This window comes from Hyperolius riggenbachi, chromosome 1 (genome assembly GCF_040937935.1).
Source record: "Hyperolius riggenbachi isolate aHypRig1 chromosome 1, aHypRig1.pri, whole genome shotgun sequence".
NCBI classification, from domain to species: domain Eukaryota; kingdom Metazoa; phylum Chordata; class Amphibia; order Anura; family Hyperoliidae; genus Hyperolius; species Hyperolius riggenbachi.
In genome coordinates, this window is record NC_090646.1 from 379,620,817 (window position 1) to 379,639,371 (window position 18,555).

The 18,555-nt window shown below is 43.9% G+C and overlaps 2 protein-coding genes across 9 annotated transcripts in view; one reads left to right on the top strand and one right to left on the bottom strand.

The window, feature by feature from the left end:
- The window catches only part of LOC137516318 (prostaglandin reductase 1-like), a 496,699-nt gene that overhangs the window by 290,051 nt on the left and 188,093 nt on the right, over positions 1 to 18,555 (bottom strand). The window contains exon 3 of one of the 8 annotated variants that reach the window (XM_068234356.1): positions 2,035 to 2,106. The exons of the other annotated variants lie outside the window; for them this stretch is intronic. The gene's annotated coding sequence lies outside the window, so the exon portion shown is untranslated. The remainder of the gene's footprint in view (positions 1 to 2,034; positions 2,107 to 18,555) is intronic. 8 annotated transcript variants of the gene reach the window in all.
- LOC137516302 (atrial natriuretic peptide receptor 1-like) overlaps positions 1 to 18,555 on the top strand; it is a 101,382-nt gene that overhangs the window by 58,992 nt on the left and 23,835 nt on the right. The window contains exons 7-8 of the mRNA XM_068234350.1: positions 6,167 to 6,260; positions 11,660 to 11,747. Of these exons, the coding sequence (XP_068090451.1) occupies positions 6,167 to 6,260; positions 11,660 to 11,747 (182 nt within the window). The remainder of the gene's footprint in view (positions 1 to 6,166; positions 6,261 to 11,659; positions 11,748 to 18,555) is intronic.

The window sequence follows — 18,555 nt, forward strand, 5'->3', positions numbered from 1 at the left end:
GTCTGACACGTTAATCACAGCTGGTTCCATGCTCTGTCACCGCAAAACGTAATGTAAATATTAAGTGGCCGCATTTGGGCCCCCCACTGCCTGCACCGCCGCTGGATTTAATCGGGGCATGGCGTCAGGCTATTTATTATTATCATTATTTATTGAATTTAAATAGTGTCAACATGTTATGCAGCGCTGGACAATAAATAAGGTTACAGGCAATGATTGTAGGGGTGACAGACAACACAATACAGGTAATAAGCAGTAAGACACACAATGCCAGATCATACACTGGATTAGGAGTCCAAGTATTTGGATCAAAGTGTTGGACAAAGTCTTACATTTTGATCCCCTTCAAAGCCATGTTGCACCATGTAATAGCTTAATCACGCTGGCACCCGTTCAATGAGGTGGAACTACAAGCTGGTGCTAGCCCCGCACACTTACTGATGGTTGGGTCACCTCCTTGCTCTAGTGTGAGGAGGTAGAGACCCTACCAGCACCCACAGCACACAGCACCCAGAGATCACACACACCCGCCGCACAGAGGAAAAAAGTAAGTGCTGGCGGAATGTTGATGTCAAAATAATTGGATTGGAAAGAGTTAATTTTGCTTCACAAATCATGATGTTCCCTATTCCTTCTGCTCCAGCCCTGGCACTATTCCTACTAGGTGGCCAGATTGTTGTAATAATAGGGCCATCATTTGTTCAAACATGCTTCAGCAGAAGCTGCAGCGCTTCAACATTGTCAATATGATAAACCTCCATCCCTGACGTGATAAATATTGTCACTCTGGACACATGTGCAAGACTTTAGTCTGCAGAAAAAAAACATGAAGTAGAAAACTTTATGAGGCTATGAACAGACTGGCCTCAAGCATGCTCAGTACAACATTAATGGAAACTGATGGCAACTGTCAAGTCTTATAGGGGTGATTTACTAAAATTAGACAGTAGTGGAGAACCTTGGTGAATATAAATGATCCAGTGAATCTGGGCTACATTTTACATTTTCTTTTGTCTTTTATTAAGTGGCAAACATCAGCTAACCTCACCTGGGTCATAGCAGAGCATAGTGGAGTTGCTGAAAAGTTACCTTTTTTGCAGTTTTTCAGTTGCAGTCATGTACAGTTGGGCTCAGGGGGTACTTGAATAACTATGGAGTACTCCTAAGCAATATGTATGCGTTCAAGGGTACTTGGGATGATAATACTCATGACAGGGGGTACCTGGCAAACAAAGTCATTAATACTGGGGAACATTCTGTATTAATGTTGAGAAACACTGCTCTAGCCAGCCTGCTCTTTTCACAACACTTGCTGGTGTCATATCAGATAATAGTAAAGGTTAGTAGAATAGCAGTCATTTTATTACAGTCATGTTTAACACCTGCAGTGCATAATTTCCATAACAGCTCCGGATAGTCCTGGATGTGTTAGGTCCCTTTTCCACATGTGCACCTACTAGCAACGCGAGTGGCCATAGCAATGCATGGCACTTTGCTTTGCTCTCCAATTCTCTCTGATGCCGTGCAGATCACATCCATTTATAGTAAACACAGCATTGGACCTGTTACATTAATGGGCGCTTGAACAGTTGTGCATGTGTCATGCATAGACACACACAGGCACATAAACAACTGCTTACACGCATAGTTTACTTAACTGTAAACGTAGACCCGCACAATAGACATGGACACAGGCGGAGGATGCAACATCTCTACCGTTTTATTAGGTGAGATGGGATCGCACCCGCATTTGCATAAAGTTGTCTACAATCATGCATTGCTGTACTGAATTGCAATGCATGGCTGGAAACATTAGACATTGCAGTCTTTGCACTTGGCTTAAGAAATTTGATAAAGGGCTGAAGCAGCATCTGTTATTGATGCTGTCTTCCACGTGCAATAAAAGAGCATATAATTACTGAAGCTTGAGTGGTGCCGATCCATTTGTAAAGTCTCATATTTATATTTCAGTAATGCTTATTTTTCTAACTTCATTCTGCTCAGTTTGATCTTTGACATTGTAGAGAAATGTACCTGTGCACTGAATGGTGTTAATCCAGAATAGCCTGTACTCCTACCACTGGCACTCAGGAGCTGAAAGGGAACCTGAAGCGAGTAAAATTATTTAAAATAAACACATGACATAGCTGCAAATTAATATTACATACTTACCTCACCGTCAGTTCCTCTCAGAAGCTCACCATTTTCTTCTTACAGTGATCCCTTCCAGTTCTGACAATATTTTGTCAGAACTTAAATATACCAGTTGCTGACAGTTATATATCAGCACAGCTGTCAGTTACAACTGAATGTGCAAGGAAATGTCAATGTTTCCCTATGGCTCAAGTGGGTGATATTACAGTTTAACAGTGTGCTGACCAGGAAGCTGTTAGGGGGTAAGGGCCATTTTTAAAATGGAGGACAGAGAATTTCATTAATCACAGTGAACAAATGGTATGCAGGAGAGGAGAAAGATATGGAGGAGAAGACTACACAGGAGGTAAGCATGACCTGTGTATAGTTAATTTGTCTTTTTATTTTCAATTCAGGTTCTCTTGAAGGTTTTCTTTTGACATGCTTCCATGTGCAATCTGGCTTAGTGTGCAGTTTTTAGATGTATCTGAATTGCTTCTCTACTCTGTGCCCCCTTCCTTAGTTCAAGGTGCCTCATAATTAATAGTGAGGATATGGACTGTCCTGTTTACTGTACCTGCTTAAATAAGCCATATCATTCCATCTTAAATGCTGGGCCCCATAGGGGTTGATTCAGCAAAGTGTCAGTAAAATGTGATATCCCAGTAATATATGCATGAATTCAGACTAATGTGAGGCATACCTTACATAAGAACAGATATATATGGCTTTAGCCATGTATAACCTTGTATGCACCTTGCAGAAAACTCAGCCGGGACGATTGATCTGGGCCATCTCTACTGAGAATTTAGACTAGCATGTTTATAGCTGTTCCAGGATGTGTTGATTTTCCTGTATAATTAGGCATAATCAGATTCTAAATAAAAGCAAAACGTTGCTCATGGTTGTTATATCTTTCTGCATTTGGTTGCAGCCAAATCCCTAAAATAGGCGTTAAAGCAGGTATTATGGCACCAGAGAAGTTTGCTAAATCCACCTTGAAAATCTGATATAGTTTTTACATGTCCTTAGAACAAATCTGAACTGAAAATAAATGTATGTTTGTTTAGTAGCAGTAGTATACAGAACCTCCCTACAGTCTAGTATTCCTAATTTAATTTAAGTATTAAGTTTAAACTCAGAAGTCTGCACTGCAGCCATTTCAGTGTGACCTAAAATCTAGTTATTTCAGCTGCCAACAAGGAGACATAATGAACATTAAAACTTTCCAGCACTTTTTTGTTATCAGCAGTGTTTGCTTACTCAGACAAAACTAATTTACTTCTGTTTAAAGTGTAACTGTCGGGCATAAAATCAAAAATCAATTCTTTATTTTTATCTGGTAAACAAATAATAAGGATGCTAACCAGGCAATCCAAAAGTTAAAATCTCTATTACTTTTCTTGTTTATAAATGATCATTCCACAGTTTACCTGACTCTTATTTAGTACGTTGCCACAGTCTGGAAGAAGACTAGGGAGAGGGAAATGCCAAAATGCCTGAAGTCTAGCGTCAAGTACCCACAGTCAGTGATGGTCTGGGGTGCCATGTCAGCTGCTGGTGTTGGTTCACTGTGTTATATCAAGGGCAGGGTCAATGCAGCTAGCTATCAGGAGATTTTGGAGCACTTCATGCTTCCATCTGCTGAAAATCTTTATGGAGATGAAGATTTCATTTTTCAGCACGACCTGGCACCTGCTCACAGTGCCAAAACCACTGGTAAATAGTTTACGGACCATGGTATTACTGTGCTCAATTGGTCTGCCAACTCTCCTGACCTGAACCCCATAGAGAATCTGTGGGATATTGTGAGGAGAAGGTTTAGAGACGCAAGACCCAACACTCTGGATGAGCTTAAGGCCGCTATCGAAGCATCCTGGGCCTCCATAACACCTGAGCAGTGCCACAGGCTGATTGCCTCCATGCCACGCCGCATTGAAGCAGTCATTTCTGCAAAAGGATTCCCGACCAAGTATTGAGTGCATAACTGAACATAATTATTTGAAGGTTGACTTTTTTTTTGTTTTAAAAACACTTTTCTTTTATTGGTCGGATGAAATATGCTAATTTTTTGAGATAGGAAATTTGGGTTTTCATGAGCTGTATGCCAAAATCATCAATATTAAAACAATAAAAGGCTTGAACCACTTCAGTTGTAGTGTAATAAATCTAAAATATATGAAAGTCTAATGTTTATCAGTACATTACAGAAAATAATGAACTTTATCACAATATGCTAATTTTTGAGAAGATCCTGTACATAAAGCAAGTACATTTAAAGGACTAAAGGTCGATTTGCCATTAGATCAACCAGCTGACAGATCCCTATCTGATCGAATCTGATCAGAGAGGGATCGTATGGCTGCCTTTACTGCAAACAGATTGTGAATCGATTTCAGCCTGAAACCGATCACAATCTGTGGAGCCGCCGCTGCCGCCTGTCCCCCCCCCCCCCCCCCCCCGCCTGCATACATTACCTGAAGCTGGCTCCGGGTCCTCTTCTCCGCGCTGCACCCCGCACCGCATCCCAGCGTACACTGTTCCACTCCGTGACCAGGAAGTTCAAATAGAGCACCCTCTATTTGAACTTCCTGGTCACTGGAGTGACACAGGAAGTTAATGTACGCTGGGATAGAAGCAAGAGCGGTGCAGCGCGGAGAAGACGCGGAGAAGATGCCCGGGAGCCAGCGTCAGGTAATGTATAACTATAACAGATCGGCCGCCGCTAGCGACGCGCTCCCTACCCGCGGGTGTTCGACGGAAGTAACCCGCACGGCGCGATCGACGGACCGATCCGATTTCGGGAGGAAATCGGATCGGCGGGTGCGTTTAGCGCGAACGATTGGCAGCAGATTCGATCCCAGTGATCGAATCTGCTGTTGAATCGGCGGCAAATCGGGCCAGTGTATGGCCAGCTTAACACATTTTCTAATCTGATCTTTAACTCCCTGTTCTGGCGGCTTTGGTGGCAATATTAAAAATGTCACAATGTTTTGTATGCAGACTAAGTAAAAAAAAATCCTCTCCTTTCAACCCTGTCAGCCAATGTTAGGTGGAAGTCCACTATCCAACCAGTGTGTTTTGGGAATTTGAAAAGAAATGTAAGACCCTGGAGTAAATCTACATACAAAATGGCAGGGCCGGATTTACCATAAGGCACAGTAGGCACGTGCCTACAGGCACCTGATGACGGAAAGGCGTCTCACTCTCCTCTCCAAGTGCCTCCCTCCCTCTTTCCTTATGCAGAGTCCTGATGAGAGTGTAAATGAGAGGATACTCACCCGTCTCTCGGCATTCCACTGACAAGATTTATCTTCAGTCAGGGGCACCTCTAGCTACTTAATACTGAAGTTCGTCTAGCTACCTAATACTTGGGGGCACGTCTGGCTACTTAATATTGAGGGTACCTCTGGCTACCTAATACTAAGGGGCACTTTTATCTACCTATGATGGGCAAGGGGAGTAAGGGAGAAGTAACAGCTGGGACAGCCAGCACACTTGCGGTGCAGTTTGGTGGGGGTTTGTAGGTTCATGGAGGCTGAAGTCTATGGTGCCAGGACATTTGTGCCTATAGGCACTTGTAAGGTAAATACGGGCCTTTAAATAGGTAGAACATAGAATGTGCTACAGGTTGTGAGGAAAATTATTTATCAAAGTACAAACTGCCCAGCCAGGTGGGAACACGGGCATACAGGAGCATGTGTTGCTCCTTCGTCTTTCATTTGAATGGCTTTAGTCAGAGCCATGAACTATAGAGTGGCATATCGTAGGGAAGCTCATGCCAACAGGGAGGCCTGTAACTATAACAACACCATACTACACACATTGCCATATGTGGCATAACAATCATGGGGCCAGTTCAGGTTAGCTGAATGCCAAACTGCTATAAAATTATTGATGGCTTACCCTGTACTTTTGCTGATAGAACAGATGTATTCAGCACACAGCTACATTACATGATTTAAAATATATATATCAATACATATTGGACTGTTGGAGTCATGTTCATACAAAGTTTTTTTTTTGTCCACAGATGGAAAAGTACAGTAAACATTTGGAGCTTTTAGTCGCTGAACGTACACAAGACTTAATGCTTGAGAAGCAAAAAACAGACCAATTGCTATACAGTAAGTGATTGTATCCTATAATCAATCATTTGAAAGAATAATATTAGAATGTTTATATTGTTAATGTGCCATTTGCATGAGTTTTCAAAAACATTTCCTTATAAGAAGTAAAAATATCTTCCTGATTTATGTAAAGCTTCATACAGATAACAGATCCTTTTGGCTCTATCCAACAGTTTACTGTTACATCTTATGTCTGAATAAGCATTTACCTTTTTCTGGGACCAAATCTGCATGGGTTTTAGTGCAAGGAAATGTTATATTATGTGCTGGTCTGTTGAAGAAGCGCCTGATTAACCATCATATCCAGAGCCGGATTTACAATTTAGGAGCAGATGTTCTGGTGCTTTAAACCCCACCCCTCAACACAGGCTGCACCCCTAAATAAAAATATTCTGAACTCTAATCCCTGCATCATGCCACTAACTGTTCTTGTCACCAAGGATGCCATGAGACACTTAGGGCTTGTTTCCACTACACGCAGATTGGATGCAGAATGGATGCAGAAAAACTGACTTCAATGAGTGTCTATGGGTCTGTTTCCACTAAACGCGATTTTTCTGATGCAGATTTTCCTATAGGCATTCATTGGAGTCAATTTTTCTGCATCCATTCTGCATCCAATCTGCGTCCAATCTGCGTGTAGTGGAAATAGGCCCTTATTAGAGTGTAAGATCCTAAGGACAGATAGTGACATCAGAGTTCAGAATATTTTTTATTCTGAAGGATTAGGGTGTAAGCTCCTGAGGTCAGTGATATCAGGCAGGGATTAGAATGTAAGGTCATGAAGACAGTGATGCAAGGCAAGGATAGAGGATAGAGCAGTGAAGGATGTGGAGGACAGAGCAGTGAAGCTGGAAAATGAGGACAGAGCAGTGAAGCTGAGGAATGAGGAAGACAGAGAAGTGAAGCTGGGGGATGAAGAAGACAGAGCAGTGAAGCTGGGGATGAGGAGGACAGAACAGTAAAGGAAGAGGAGGAGAGCAGTAAAGCTGGCAGATGAGGACAGAGCTGTGAAGCATTAGGGGGACAGAACAATGAAGGGTGAGGATGACAGAACAGTGAAGCTGGCTGATTAGGAGGAAAGAGGAGGGAATTATGGGGATGACAAAGCAATAAAGCAGGAGGATGAGGAGGACAAAGCAGAGTAGCAGTGAAGGATGAGAAGGAGATAGCAGTGAAACAGGAGGATGAAGACAGAGCTATGAAGCATGAGAAGGACAGAACAGTGAAGGGTGAGGAGGACAGAACAGTGAAGGTTGAGGAGGACAGAACAGTGAAGCTGGCTGATTAGGAGGAAAGAGGAGGTAATTATGGGGATGACAAAGCAATAAAGCAGGAGGATGAGGAGGACAAAGCAGAGTAGCAGTGAAGGATGAGAAGGAGATAGCAGTGAAACAGGAGGATGAAGACAGAGCTATGAAGCATGAGAAGGACAGAACAGTGAAGGGTGAGGAGGACAGAACGGTGAAGGGTGAGGAGGACAGAACAGTGAAGCTGTCTGATTAGGAGGAAAGAGGAGGAAATGATGGGGATGACAAAGCAATATAGCAGGAGGATAAGGAGGACAAAGCAGAGTCAGCAGTGAAGGATGAGAAGGACATAGCAGTGAAGCAGGAGGATGAGGACAGAGTGGAGAAACAGGATGAAGAGGGAAGAGCAGTAAAACAGAAATGTGAGGAGGACATAGCAGTGAAGCAGGAGGATGAGGACAGAGCAGTAAAACAGGAGGATGAGGAGGACAGAGCAGTGTAGCAGAAGGATGAGGAGGACAGAGCAGAGAAACAGGAGAATGAGCCGTGTAATAGTGAAGCTGGCAGATGAGGAAGACAATGCAGTGAATCTGGCGGATAAGGGAGGAGAGAGCAGTGAAGCTAGTGGATGAGGAGGACAGAGCAGTAAATCTGGCGGATGAGGAGGACAGAGCAGTGAAGCAGAAGGATGAGGACAGAGCAGTTAAGCTGAAGGATTTGGACAGAGCAGTGAAGCAGGAGAATGAGGAGGACAGAGCAGTGAAGCAGGAGGATGAGGCCAGAGCAGTGAAGCAGAAGGATGAGGACAGAGCAGTGAAGCATGAGTACAGGCCCATTTCTATGGGTGTGCGAACCGCGCAATCACCCGGGGGTCGGATTAAGCGGCAGTAGGGTGGGTGCAGCAGTGGGCAGAGCGGGCATAGCTTAGTTACAACTCACCTTCCACGATCCCCACAGCCTTTATCGTATTCCTGTCCTAGACATCCATCGCATTGGTAACAGCGACCCCTGCAGTGATGACGTAACCGCATGTCATCACAGCAGTGGGCGCTTACCAATGCAATAGACCCCGGGAACAGGAAGAAGAGGCTGTGGGGGATCGCGGAAGGTACGTTGTAACTACGCTATGCCCGCTCCCCCTGCCGCTGTGCCTATGCTGGAGGCACCTACCTATCTAACCTATACTTGGGGAACCTACCTATCTAACCTATACTTGGGCACCTACTTATCTAACCTATACTCGGGGCACCTACTTATCTAACCTATACTTGGGGCACCTACCCATATAACCTATACTCGGGGCACCTACTTATCTAACCTATACTGGGGGAACCTACCTATCTAACCTATACTTGGGCACCTACTTATCTAACCTATACTCGGGGCACCTACTTATCTAACCTATAATCGGGGCACCTACTTATCTAACCTATACTGGGGAACCTACCTATCTAACCTATACTTGGGCACCTACTTATCTAACCTATACTCGGGGCACCTATGTATCTAACCTATACTCGGGGCACCTACGTATCTAACCTATACTCGGGGCACCTACCTAGCTAACCTATACTCGGGGCATCTACCTATCTCACCTTTACTCGGGGCACCTACCGATCTAACCTATACTGCAGGCACCTACCTAGCTAACCTGTGCTGGGGAACCTACCCATCTAACCTATACTTGAGCACCTACCTATCTAACCTATACTTGGGGCACCTACTTATCTAACCTTACTCGGGGCACCTACTTATCTAACCTTACTCGGGGCACCTACTTATCTAACCTATACTCGGGGCACCTACCTATATAACCTATACTCGGGGCACCTACTTATCTAACCTATACTGGGGGAACCTACCTATCTAACCTATACTTGGGCACCTACTTATCTAACCTATACTCGGGGCACCTACGTATCTAACCTATACTCGGGGCACCTACGTATCTAACCTATACTCGGGGCACCTACCTAGCTAACCTATACTCGGGGCATCTACCTATCTCACCTTTACTCGGGGCACCTACCGATCTAACCTATACTGCAGGCACCTACCTAGCTAACCTATGCTGGGGGAACCTACCCATCTAACCTATACTTGGGGCACCTACTTATCTAACCTTACTCGGGGCACCTACTTATCTAACCTATACTCGGGGCACCTACTTATCTAACCTATACTCGGGGCACCTACTTATCTAACCTATACTCGGGGCACCTACTTATCTAACCTATACTCAGGGCACCTACTTATCTAACCTATACTCGGGGCACCTACTTATCTAACCTATACTGGGGGAACCTACCTATCTAACCTATACTTGGGCACCTACTTATCTAACCTATACTCGGGGCACCTACGTATCTAACCTATACTCGGGGCACCTACGTATCTAACCTATACTCGGGGCACCTAACTAGCTAACCTATACTCGGGGCATCTACCTATCTCACCTTTACTCGGGGCACCTACCGATCTAACCTATACTGCAGGCACCTACCTAGCTAACCTATGCTGGGGGAACCTACCCATCTAACCTATACTTGGGGCACCTACTTATCTAACCTTACTCGGGCACCTACTTATCTAACCTTACTCGGGGCACCTACTTATCTAACCTATACTCAGGGCACCTACTTATCTAACCTATACTCGGGGCACCTACTTATCTAACCTATACTCGGGGCACCTACTTATCTAACCTATACTGGGGGAACCTACCTATCTAACCTATTCTTGGGCACCTACTTATCTAACCTATACTCGGGGCACCTACGTATCTAACCTATACTCGGGGCACCTACGTATCTAACCTATACTCGGGGCATCTACCTATCTCACCTTTACTCGGGGCACCTACCGTTCTAACCTATACTGCAGGCACCTACCCAGCTAACCTATGCTGGGGGAACCTACCCATCTAACCTATACTTGGGGCACCTACTTATCTAACCTTACTCGTGGCACCTACTTATCTAACCTATACTCGGGGCACCTACTTACCTAACCTATACTCGGGGCACCTACTTATCTAACCTATACTCGGGGCACCTACTTATCTAACCTATACTCGGGGCACCTACTTATCTAACCTATACTTGGGGCACCTACCTATCTAACCTATACTCTGGGCACCTACCTATCTAACCTATACTCGGTGCACCTACTTATCTCTAACCTATACTCAGGGCAGGATTCAAAACTTCTGCCATGCATGCAAGCTGAAATGAGGCTTGCTATTAATGCCTGCTATGTATAGAACTCAACCAATGGGAATGCCGTTACTAAGCAATAATAGAGCATTACCGGTACTTTAAAGCACACCTGAACCAGGGGAAAAACGGATTTTGCCTTTCAGCCCTCTGCCCCATAAACTTTGAGGCCCCTCAGTACCTGTGCCTGGCAGCCATGGCCAGGAGAATTCTCTGCATATACAGTTCACAAAGATTTGTAACCGTGCATGCTTAGCGGCAATGGCTGCCCTGTACTTCCGCTGGGGAGTGCAATCGAAGAGGCGTGTTGATGGTACAGATCATACACTATAGCTGTGACCCAGCCAGGTTGGAGCTTTTGATGAGGGATGACAGCAGCACAATGGAGGGGACCCAAAAGAAACTGAGGGGTGTCAAAGATTATGGAGGGCTGGATGAAGCCCCAGGTAGGGCAGAATTAGTTTGTTCAGGTGTGCTTTAAAATCAGAAGACCTTGTGAGCTTTTTCTGGAAAATACATGTTTGAAGACAAATGTATTGTCCATAAAAGGTATGGCGCTATAAAAAAAAGCAAGGTTAAATAAACTAGCCAGCTGACATATGACCTACTGGGTAAAAAAGCTTAAATAACTCAAAGCCTTACTAATTATCTATGTGAACTCAAAAAGGCACATTAGCTGTTCTACAACAAACAATCTTGTCTGGGGTTTGCAGAAAAGTGTTTTGGTTACGCATATTTTTAGCCAAATAAATATGAGGGTTTACCTTGAGGGGCGTTGGTATGTGTGGCTGGCATGACAGTAGACAGGTAAAATGTAATGCCTCTGCTCACAAATAATTCAGTCTTTATTATTTATTAAACTTTAAAATAATATTAAGTAGATTGCAGTATTTGTTTAAATTGCAATAAAACTGTTCTTTCGTATCCTAAGGTATGCTGCCAAAACAGGTTGCAGATGATCTAAGACAAGGAAAAACTTCACAGGCTCAGAGTTATTCTAGCGCAACTGTATTTTTCAGGTAGGATTGTGTTGGTAGATATATTGTTTATATAGTATATGTAAGTTAGTAGATTAACTTTGAAAGTGTGTTAGTTGAAAGATACAAAGCACCCAGAGACTAGCAGGTAACTTCAGTGCTCGCTCAGCACCCATGCTCAGGGCCGGCGCTACCATTAAGGCAAAGGAGGAAGCTGCCCCAGGGCCCCAAAGCTTGTAGGGGCCCCCAGTGGCTACAAGAGGAAAACATTTTTTTCAAATCGGCCTTATAGTTTTTGAGAAAATCGATTTTAAAGTTTCAAAGGAAAAAAAAACACATTTAAAAACCTGCCGACTTTAATGGTTAATAGCAAATCCACCTTAAATGCTAGAAACCCTAAATTTGCAGGATATGTTAAGGAGATCATTAGGAATTTTTCAAAAAGACCTTATAGTTTTTGAGAAAATCGATTTTAAAGTTTAGAAGGAAAAAAGTATAGTTTTAAATGCGGTAAATGTAACTTTTAGTAGCAAACCTAACGGTAGTGTAATTTTACATGCTTCAAACAAAAGCGCAATAAATTTCCTGACAGGGTTCTCAGGGGGTCTATACGCAGCCGCAGCGCTTTGGCCAGGGATCGCTATACAGCCGCAATATGGCTGTATGACGATCCCTGGCATTTTTTCCTATTTTCCCAATTTTTTTTTTATGTTTAGAGTGTGGGAATTAAAAAAAAAAATTATGTGGTGTCCCCCCTCCTGAAACTTTTTAACCCCTTGTCCCCCATGCAGGCTGGGATAGCCAGAATGTGGAGCTCCAACCGATTGGGACTTCACACCCTGACTATACCAGCTTCAAAAAAGGTCCCCTAATGCCGATTTTTGTTCTGGGCCGGGTATGTGTTGGGGGGGGGGGGGGGGGGCCAGGTTTATTTTGCCCTGGGGCCCCATTGTTGCTTAAACCGGCCCTGCCCATGCTGCACCAAATTTGGGCACTGCCATAGGCCATAATATTAATTACGACTATAGCGGTGCTCCCTGTATAATTTCAGCATTGGCCCGCAGCATGAATTACAATAAAGTCACCGTAATTTGGGTGGCAACAATTACATGCATAAAGGGAGAAATTACTTAATCAGTCCCTGTGCCCAAATGAAACACGGCCGTTTCATATATATGTTACGGTCAGAACCCGAAGTTTGGCCACTTTGCGTTCTGCGGTGCGGCCAATGTTAGAAATGAAATGATTCCAGTAAATATTAATGTATGTTCTGGCCGTCTCGCTGCGGCCAAATGTGTCAAAAGTGCGTTCATTTAATGAATTAAAGCCGGCGGCAATGTAACAAATGAAGCCGCCAGCTTAAGCTCTCTCTCCTCCCCCCTGCCTCTCTCTCGCTCTCCTGGCAGCCGGCGGGGACATGTGTGTCCCTCCAGAATCGTTCGTTGCAGCAGGGAATCCTTCCGTTCATTCCTACAGAGCGGGTGCTGGCAGAAAAAATGTCTGCAGCCTCCCCGCTCTGCTGCCCTGGCGCGACGAATGACTCTCGGGGACACGCGTGTCCCCGCCGGCTGCCCGGTGTTCTATAGGAGAGAGAGAGAGGCAGGGAGGAGGAGAGAAAGCTGAAGCCGCCGGCTTTATTTCATTAAATGAACGCACTTTTGAAACATTTGGCCACAGCGAGACGGCCAGAACATACATTAATCTTTACTGGAATCATTTCATTTCTAACATTGGCCGCACCGCCGCGGCCAGTTCGCACATCGACCGGCCAGAACCCGAAGTGGCCGGCCAGAACGCAAAGTGGCCAAACTTCGAGTTCTGGCCGCAACATATATGCCGGCTATATAGCAGCTATAGTGTGAAATTTGGGCACCCAATAAATAGCAAATTTCACACTTAGGGTCCCCAATAAATTACAAATTTCACACTATAGCCACTATTTATAATGGCGATTGTGGCAGCGTCCCAACAATATCATAGTATTGGTGGATTGGCAACAGGGACTATTAAGGTTAGGTGTGGGGGGGGACAGGTTAGGCTAGGTATGGAAGGGTGTTTTTAAGGGTTAGGTGTGGAAGGTGGTTAAGGTTAGGCGTGGGGGATGTTTTAAAGGTTAAGGCATTGGGAGGTGGTTAAGGTTAGACATGGGGCATATTTTTTAGTGTTAGGCATGGGGGGGGGGGGGGGGATGGTTAAAGTTAGGCATCAGTAACGGAGGGTTTTGTGTGAGAGTAGCATTAGGTTAAGTTGTAGTAAAATATTGGTATTATTTCCTGATATTTTACTATTATAATTTACACTTTAGAAACATAGAATATCAGTTAGTTTTACCAATATTCTACTAGCCTAAATTTGGCACCCAGATTTCCTTGTGCCCCTTTTTCATGCACACGTCCACTGTGTATCAGGAATCACACCAGGCTCAATCGAGAGAACCAGAGGAGTCCAAACACTGTCCAAACAAGTCAAATTTATTGGGGCAATGAATGACATTAAGAGTGAAGTGCAAAGCACACACTACAAATTATAAAAGGTTAATGGAAAAGGGGCGAAAGCACAAACAGACACTACAGCCATTTCAAGTTTAACAAGATGCTTATTCGCGTAGTGGTACAGTAACAGTACATACAGTTTTTGCCTATTCATCACCAGACATCACAATGATTGGGCATAGGGTGCAGCACGGGAAAATGAATTCAATGTTTTTTTATTAATAAAAATGTAATTTTAAAAAAGCACAACAACTACCCATCCTCCTCCTTCCCCCAGCCCTATTCACTACATTATACAGGTTGGGTGACTAGACAAATAACACTGATTTATGTCTAAAATACATGTTTACATATTACCCAATTCTATTACTCGTGTAAGAGCTAATTTACCAAAGAAAGTTTAATTGAAAAGTTAACATAACATGTTATTAGGCTGTTAAAGGTTGCATTCAGGGTCTCAATTAAGCGTATGTTAAAAAGGGGCGCTGGGAAAAAAGGGCGCCGGGTTTTTAACGATAAGCATGGATAACGTTTAAAATTGTATTGTACTGTATTTCGTTTAAAATTATTGTTTTTTAAAGTTATAAATCATTAAATAATGTGCATTAAATCGGCAATTGTAAAAACGTTAATCTTTCGTTTAAATAGTGAAACGTATAATAACGTTTAAAAAAAAAAATTACTAAGTAACCCTCCCTGTACCTACCCCTAACCCCTAGACCCCCCTGTTGATGCCTAAACCTAAGACCCCCCCTGTTGGTGCCTAAGTAACCCTCCCTGTACCTACCCCTAACCCCTAGACCCCCCTGTTAGTGCCTAAACCTAAGACCCCCCTGTTGGTGCCTAAACCTAAGACCCCCCTGTTGGTGCCTAAACCTAAGACCCCCCTGTTGGTGCCTAAACCTAAGACCCCCCTGTTGGTGCCTAAACCTAAGACCCCCTGTTGGTGCCTAAACCTAAGACCCCCCTGTTGGTGCCTAAACCTAAGACCCCCTGTTGGTTTTTTCGTTTAAAAACAATGTAAAAAAAAAAAAAAAAAAAAAAGTACTGTTTTTCGTTTAAAAATAATGTTTGGAAAAAAATATTGTACTGTTTTTCGTTTAAAAATAATATTTAAAAATGTATAAATCATTAAATAATGTGTAATCATGAGAAACAGTAATAAAACATTAAGTCTCCGGGCGCCGCTTTTAAAACGTTAGTTTTCTCCGGCGCCCTTTTTTCCTATCGGGCGCCCATTAAACGATATTTATTATAGGAGTGAATGGCGGCGCCCGATTTGTCCACTAGCCTCAGGCGCCCGAATTTACTGTTACCCTCAATTAAGGGCACAATTATATTAACTTAACTTTCTGCAGTAAATCATCCTATCTCAAGTGTAGTTCATATATAATCCACCATAAAACTAGGGTTTTGATTTAGTTTCAAGTGAAAAAGCTCAACTTGCTTCATAATTAGAACTGTTTAATGTCCATATTATGAATTAGGCACTGATTTTAAAGTGAACCTAAAGTGACAGTGATATGGAGGTTGCCATGTTTATTTCCACTTTAAAGTGGACCCAAACTAAAAGTACAAGATTGCAGAAATAAAATCTATTTTCTAAATTATAATAATAAATGTAAGGCTTGGTGGTGTATTCTCCACAGTCAGCATGCAACGCATGAGCTGGCGTGGAGGAGGTACACACACTAGCACCAGGAAACAGGCTATCCCTAGTATAGTGGAGGGGAGGACTGACTCCAATAGGAGATTGTGGCGCACAGAGCTGGTGCAGATCTGACAGCCACAAACAATGCTTTCGATATAACGTCTCAGCGCAAAGTAGCGCTGAGCGCACAAATCAGAACCGAGGAGATCAGGACAGGTAGACAGAATGAACGCTTGCTAGCTAGCGGCTACTTAGCGACAGCAAGCGTCCAAAACCAGACAGACTGGAATGAGGCAGCCAATGCGATGCGGCGATGGCGTGCCTCACAAAGACAGGACAGGATAGTCAGAAAATAGCAGGATTAAGATAGATGAACGTAACACAGATAAATATACAATAAGTATGATTTCCTAGCGTATTACAATTACAGCTATCAATGAAACTAATTGTAACGTCTGACTAACATATGTATATATCGGCAATGAACCGATATATGACATAAGCAGGAACGCTGACTAGGAATGGAGTAACACAGGGAACAGGACTCAGAAGGATTCGCTATCTCTTCGCAGAGATGAACGCAATCCACAAACGGTAACAGAACAGGATTCAGAAGGATTCGTTATCTCTTCGCAGAGATGAACACAATCCACAAACAGTAACAGAACAGGATTCAGAAGGATTCGTTATCTCTTCGCAGAGATGAACGCAATCCACAAACGGTAACAGGACATAATTCAGAAGGATTCGTTATCTCTTCGCAGAGATGAACGCAATCCACAAACAGAACCAGAAGCAGGGTGACTACCTCAGCACGGGTGGTCACGGTACGCGCAACCTACCAAAACGTGCTGGAAAGCTGACTAACTGCACACAGGATATAAACAGTTCGTGTACGTATACATCAGCGACACTGATGTATTAACGTAACACAAATACAAGGAAAATAATAAACGTGCTGGTATGCATATATATTGGCAATGAACCAATATATGATGCAAAGACCAGCAAAGTATCTTTATAACAAGAAACACGATCGGGGGCTAAAGCGACAGCAAGACTGGCTTACACTGAAGCTATGAAAACCCAAGGAAACCCTGCAGGAAGCAGATCTTTATACTGAGGTCATCCAATGGGAGCAGACATGCAGATTCCCACACAGGTGAATGATAATCAGTCACAAGCTGACAGCAGGGAAAAACAGACAAAGCTATACAGCTTGCATGGAAATAGATCAGAACTGCCTGAGCTGCAGCACTACTTCCAGCAATAGCTGCTGCAGCAGCGATCATTACAGTACCCCCGCCTTTAAAAGCGGATTCCAGACGCTTTTCAAAACTGAAATTTCCAACAAAACAGTCTGACTGATAATTCATGATGACCGGGACAGCCCGGCAAGACCGAATTCCAGAATCAGTCCCCACAAGACTGGACCCATCAGAACCAGAACCTACAGAACCATGCCCATCAGTACTACAAGCCCCAGTGTGACACCCATCAGAACCATGATTTCCAGAAGAAAGCCCTCCGAAACTCCCTGAGCGATACCCACCGCCTTCCAGGAACAGTTCAGAAACGCCAAAGCCTTTGCAATGCCCACCGGTACTGTCTTTACCAACACAAAACCCACTGTTGAACCAGTCCAAGGCACCAGGACAAGTTTTCTCAGAGACCTCCCAGAACACCTTGAAGCTCCAAAGAGATCCCCATAGGTCAGAATGCCCCTTAGGCTCACATGGAGAACTATCAAGAACCCCTATGGAACCTAGGGCAATTCCCGAGTCAGGGCCACAAGGACAAACATCAATATCAGGGCTTTCAGGGACCAGAACCATCTCTGGGCATGCAGGCAGACTGGCAACATCAGAACATGTTCCCACTAAGGAAGCATCAGAGCACGCTAACACCTTAAACACACTTGGGCATTCTGGCACACAAAGAACATCTGGGCACACTGGCACAAGAGAAACCTCTGGGCATGTCAAGGAACTGTGAGCCTCAGGGTCAGCCAAGACAGGACCAAAACCAGGACTGGCCAAAAAAAAATCATCATGACTAGACTTCGCAACTACTGGATTTTTACACGAGAATGCTGGATCAGACTTAGATGTCGCTGATTCCAGCAAAGTCAGTAACAAATCAGATTCAGGGGCACTAACAAGACAGGACAAATCTTCTGATGTATGCACTGAACCAGATAGGGACTCCACAACTACCTCTGGACTGGACAGAGACTCATTTAATACACTGGATTGGAGCTCATGAGGCGCTGCAGAACAAGTCAGTATTGCAGCAGCCCCCACTGGACCAGGCAAAACTGAGGGATTCCCTGGACAGGAAGGGGACTCTGGAACCTCTGCCACAGCGGCCAGAGAACCAGAATCTTTCAGGATACTCATCAGACCGGACTGAAATTCTGAGATTTCTATTATTTTGACCAGAGAATCAGAATTATCCATGTTACAGGGCAAGACTTCTGAAACATTCAGAGGACAGGGCTGGAGTTCCTCGGCTGTTACAACACTGGAGAGGGACTCAACAACATTGGTTAAATCAGACTGTGTACAGGGCAAGGTATCTGACACACTTGCTGATGAGGACAATATTTCAATGGCTTCTGCTTTGCTGGGCAGAAATTCATCAAGTTTTATTAGAGCAGACTGTAATTCCAAAACAGCTGCTAGACAAGTGAATATTACTGCAACAC